The sequence below is a fragment of the Leucopleurus acutus genome (genome assembly GCF_964270905.1).
Source record: "Leucopleurus acutus genome assembly, chromosome: 10".
NCBI classification, from domain to species: domain Eukaryota; kingdom Metazoa; phylum Chordata; class Mammalia; order Artiodactyla; family Delphinidae; genus Leucopleurus; species Leucopleurus acutus.
In genome coordinates, this window is record NC_139153.1 from 41824582 (window position 1) to 41830138 (window position 5557).

At 45.1% G+C, this 5557-nt stretch overlaps 1 protein-coding gene across 1 annotated transcript; it reads right to left on the reverse strand.

The window, feature by feature from the left end:
- Window positions 1-4255: 4255 nt before the first annotated feature.
- CCR3 (C-C motif chemokine receptor 3) lies at window positions 4256-5332 on the reverse strand (the record flags this gene model as incomplete). The annotated part of the gene is made up of 1 exon (XM_082847385.1): window positions 4256-5332. One exon carries the CDS (start codon window positions 5330-5332, stop codon window positions 4256-4258), a length of 1077 nt encoding a protein of 358 aa, XP_082703511.1.
- Between the last annotated feature and the right edge of the window lie 225 nt (window positions 5333-5557).

Here is a 5557-nt window from a genome sequence, read left to right on the forward strand (position 1 = left end):
TTTGTGGGCTGTACGGTCTCTGTCACAATTACTCAACTCTGTTGTAACACAAAAGCAGCCAGACAGTTCCTAAACAAACAAGCATGGCTGTGCTCCAGTGAAACTCCATTTACAGGGCAGGCAGTGGGCTGCATTTGGCCCATGGATCACAGTTCACTGACCCTTGGATTAGATCCGTGAATAGAGAAAGAGAAATGGTGACCTTAACTATACTGGGGATTTATCTGGGCAGAAAGGGAAGAAAATCTCAGTGATTGAAAGCCCATAGCCTGTGGAGGACATAAACCTGCTTTGTCCAGAAGATGTGAAGACTTTAGAATTTTAGCCTTGGAATTCTGAAGACCTCAGAAACTCCAGCTGGAAAAGGATCATACTTTTTAAACCAGCAGATTATGATGCTCAACAAAAAAGAGCAGCAGGGAAGTCAACACTGAGGTGTGTTCAAGGTCACCTGCCACTGTCAAGGTCACCCTAGTTTTCACCGCAGCAGACTCTCTCTAGTGCAGACACTGCTCTCACTTCCACCCTTTGGTTCATGAAAAAGTTGTTCAAACGTGGAGCAAATGCTTTATCCCTCAAGCCTTAACTGAGTGTGCCTAGCTGGCGTCCAACATCCAGTATCTGCATCTTGTTGCTGGGGAGCTTTCCTCAAGCTGGAAGGCCTCTTGAGAACCAGGCAGGCTGGAAATCCTGAGGAATTAAGCACCAATCAGCCAGTGACCAACAGGAGTGGAGTGTTAATACCCCAGCTGTCTTCCCCCTCGAATGGAATAACTGAGGAGTGTGAGTTACACTGTTTCCTAGAGTTTTCTAGTGGTTTTGAGCTCCAGTCACCCCTCAGTGGAAGGTACTTCGTAATGTACCCTTTGTTGGCATCTTCCTCTTCTGTTGTACTTCCCCACTCCCTCCTAGAGTTTCCTTTCGAATGAACTCTTTGCTCTCTACTTCTTGCTCAGGAACTGCTTTTGGGGGAACCCAACCTAAGCAGAATGTCACTTTCTCTGTGTAACTTTCTTCATTCAACTTTCTGCTGAGGGCCTTTGGGCACCTGTCACATTTCATTATAGTCATTTGAGTCAGATGGATCTTTTCCACTGAATGGTAAGTTTTCTAGAAATGAATCTTATTCATCTTTACATCACTGGCATTTTCCTCAGCCTGTTGCACAGTGTTCAAGACATGATTGCTGACTACAGAAAGCTTGATGCATAGGCAGAGTTGATATGAAGAGGCAAGTTTGAAGGGGCTAGTGCTTTACCACTAACCACATGCAGTAGCTGATAGCCACATGTTAGCCATTTCAATTAAAATTGAATCGGAGTGAAAAATTCAGTTCCTCAGTCTCGCTAGCCACATTTCAGGTGCTCAATAGCTGCATACGATCAGTGGTGATTAGATTGGACAACACAGATGTAGAACTTTTCTATCACTGTAGATGGTTCCATCGGACAGCATGGGGCTGGGGAGCACACTGAATCTGTGATTTGGTTATGTGCAGTTTTGTGTCGGTCACAGAGCTCCTAAAAGCTTTCAGGGATCAGGGGAGTATGAACTAGCACCTATATCCTGCACTTGTGATTACCTAAGGGCAAACAGTACTTCTCAATGCAAGAGAGAACCAGTGATGTATAGTTTTTAAATGACTGCTTTATTTACATTTTGGCTGAACCACAAAAAAGAGGAAAAGTAACTTCAAAGTTTCCTAACCAAATTGAGATTCGTGTTGCGTGGTTTAGTGTTCCAAAGTTCACATCCTGTGCTGCCCATGTAGGGTTGGATTGAGGTAAGACCTTTCAGACAGGGGTGAAAGTAAGAAAAATTAAGGCCACTCACTAGCGGTAGAGGCTGGATGGCATGGAAGGCCAAGAGCAGGTACATCCCTTCTCCAAGCATCTGATTAGGATGTGAAATGTTCTGGAAATGGAATGTTTTCTGGTCTTCACATTGGAAGTCTCTCTCATTTGGGTTGAATTTAGGTATTGGCAGTTTTCTTTTTAAGACATGATTTTGATCTTGGGCAGTGTAGGACAGAACAGTGTCCAATTCAGTCCTACAGTGAGCTTCCTGAGGGACTTAGCTGAGAACATGACAGGTGCTTAGCAAATGTTTACTGAATGAATGAGTGATAAGTGACCAGATGGCTGAATGAACACATGAAACTTGAGTATACCTTAGTGAACGATGGAAAATGCACTTGGTCTCATGGCCAGTAAGAGGTGATGCTGTGGAATTGTCTATCAGGCCCCAACCTCCTTTTTTGTACAATATATTTTGTAGACTTTGAGCATCCAGCTCCTAAAACTTTAGCAAGATCAGAGTTTACGTGGACTGTAAGGGGGGTTAGAGATAATCTAACCAGGTCACAGAGTTAATTCATGGCAGAGGGCTTCTAATCTCTTTATGGCTAGAATGGATACCACATCTGAGTAGTAGTCTAGCCTTTTATTTTTTTGTATAATCTAAAGTGCTGTTTATTTTTTGAAAAGTGTGTTTCCATGTTTCAAAATCTAAAAGACGCAGAAGGGTATTCAGAGAAAGATCCCTCCTTCTATTCTCTACGCACGCCCCTCCCTAAAGATGACCTCTGTTACTTCTTTCTTTTGTATCCTTAAAGAGGATGGTCAGTGCATCTAAGCACAATGAAAAAAGTGTCTCCTCTTTTTTTTTTAAAAAACATACATTCTGTTTTGCCCTTTGTTTTTTTCAATCAACCATATACTGCTCCTGATGCTTTAACTCTTCCTTCATACTGTCTCTTGGCCACATTCTTCTTGGCATGCTCTTGGCACCTCTCTTGACCAGCCATTAATCTTTCCTTGCCTCCACACTTGCATTTGTCTCCTAACTTACCTCCCTGCCCGGTTCTGGGGCCTCTACTCCAGTGGTCCCCAACCTTGTTGGCATGAGGGACGGGTTTCATGGAAGACAATTTTCCTATGGACCAGTGGTGGGGGGAGGGGGAGGGGTGGTTCAGGCAGTAACGTGAGCGATGCGGAGCTGCTCACCTCCTGCTTGCAGCCTGGTTCCTAACAGGCCGTGGACTGGTATCGGTCCATGGCCCAGGGGTTGGGGACCCCTGCTCTACTCCTTCCTCTGCGTGATACCAGATTTATCTTCCTGACACACCATTTTGACTGCTTTGTTCCCTTTGCCTTCCCAATAAAGCCCAAGATGCTCTGTCTGAAAATCACCCCCCATCCCAGCCTTCCCACCTCACCCTGCCATCCACACATGTTGGTGCCTTCCCCAGTCACCTTTGTATTGGGCGTACATTGGCTTCGGGTGCCTTCCCCCCAACCCTCTCCCTTTCTAAATCCTGCCCCTCCTTCAGAGACCTACTCAAAAGCCACTTCCTCCCTCAGATTCCAGCTGGAAATGGTCTTTTTCTTCCTGGCCCAGGCGTAGCATCGAGTGTGTCCCTCTTTGCGCTAAAGTTATTGTTTCTGTCTTAAACATCCTCTAATACAGGGAAAGTTTCATGGGGGCAAGGATTGTGTTTGTCTTACACAGTTTTGCATCCTTCACTTAACCTAAGGCAGTGTTTGTGCATCCTGTCTGTATCACCTAATGCACAGTTACTGGATGAACAGTGAGACTGGTGTAAAAGAGGACAGTGTCTGCACATTTCAGGACTCTTGAGAAGTTTCTATGAGCAGGGCCTTTATTCTCTATACTGAAAATACCAAATTGCTCTTCTTCTATCGAGTAGCTCATGGGAACTGTGGTCATTCAGTGTGAATAGGAGATCTGTTCATTATTAAGAATATTCAAAACAGGTGTGACATGCCATTATGGTGCTTGAGAGTACATATGCATAAATTTTTTACAAGTCTTTATCAAGCAAGGAAAGAACTAGGCACATTAAGAGATAATGTAATTGATTTATTGTATTTTGTGAAGTATGTTTCATTTATATCAATAACTGGCTGAAGTTAAGGTTTAAGATATGAAAAGCTTTGCCTGTGTGTAGCTGCACATAGTAACTGTGTAACATTCAGGTGCATTAAAATATATGTAACTCTTGAAAGAATCAAGCAAAGCTCTACTTCTCAGGTTTGACAATAAGTCACTGCCCAGCTGCTGACCTTTGGTAATGCCTCTGGGGTGCATAGATAGACTGCTACCATTGGGTATATATTTTAATGTCTTTAAGAACTTCAGTGTTGCGCTGGAAGTTCAGAGGACTGGTGCAGAGGTTGATGTGTTTGCTTCATCTGCCCCATCCATCATCTTTAGGCAATGTTCTGCATCTGACCTAAAATACAGCAGAGAGTTCCTGCTCCCCTGTTGACGGGGAGACAGAGCTGGCTCTTTCCAGTTTTTCACTAGGAAGAAATGGGATGAATTTGCCCATGTAGATGGCCACATGCCTGTAGAAAAAGTGGCGGAGGTGCTTCTGGAACCTCTCACCAACGAAGGCGTAGATCACGGGGTTGACACAGCAGTGGGTGTAGGCGATCACCTCCGTCACCAGCATGGCCAGGTCCAGCTGTCTGCTCTGCTCACACTCAGTCTCCAGGTGCACTTGAAAAGTTGAGAGGAGGACAACCAGATTGTAGGGTGTCCAGAAAATAAAGAAGACCACCATGATGACAAAAATGAGCCGGATGGCCTTGTATTTTTTTTTACTGGGGCATCTCAGCAGTGTTTTAATGATTCCTGAGTAGCAGATGGCCATAATGAGCAGAGGCAGAGCGAGACCCAGGATATTCAACCTCAGAGCATGGAAACACTTCCAGGCATTCTCTCCATTCTTTGGGTAAAGAGGACTGCAGAAAGTCTGTTCAAACTCCTCTTGGGACTCATGGAAGATAAATTCAGGGAGGGCTGCTAACCCTGCCAGGACCCAGGTGAAGATGCTGGTGATGATACCAAAAGTGGTCGTCCGGGCTCGAAGGGCAAACACGGCGTGCACGATGGCCAGATACCGGTCTATGGTCAGGAGTATGATGAAGAAGATCTCACTGTACAAGCCCATGTAATAGAGCCCAGAGAGCAACTTACACATATGGTGGCCAAAAACCCACTCATTCCACCCAACATAGTGAATCCAGAACGGCAGAGTGAATAAGAAGAGCAAGTCGGAAATGGCCAGATTGAGCAGGTAGATGTTGGTCATAATCCGGAGCTTGTTGTATTTTGTGAGGATCACCACCACCACTACATTGCCCAGCAGACCAACCGTGAACACCAGGGAATACAGTGGGGGCAGGAACTGAGCCCCCAGCTCCTTGATGTTGCTTTTTTCACATGGCAGTGCCCCCTCATAGTCATAGGGTGTGGTCCCAGCAGCTTCACCCACAGTCTCAGTCCCATCGACTGAGGTCGCCATTTCCCTTGTCTCTGTGATAGAAGAAGGAAAAAGCAACCCCACAATTAGCCATGATCACCCCTTGTGACCCACACCACTTGGTTTATACATTTACTCAATAAAACCACATGGGATAAACAGCCTATACATTCCTCAGCATGTATTTCCAAAGGTATATCAGAGATGCTGTAGGGGGAGATGTCTGGAGTGAAAGATCTACCGTTTTCAAAGTCAGCATGATCCGGG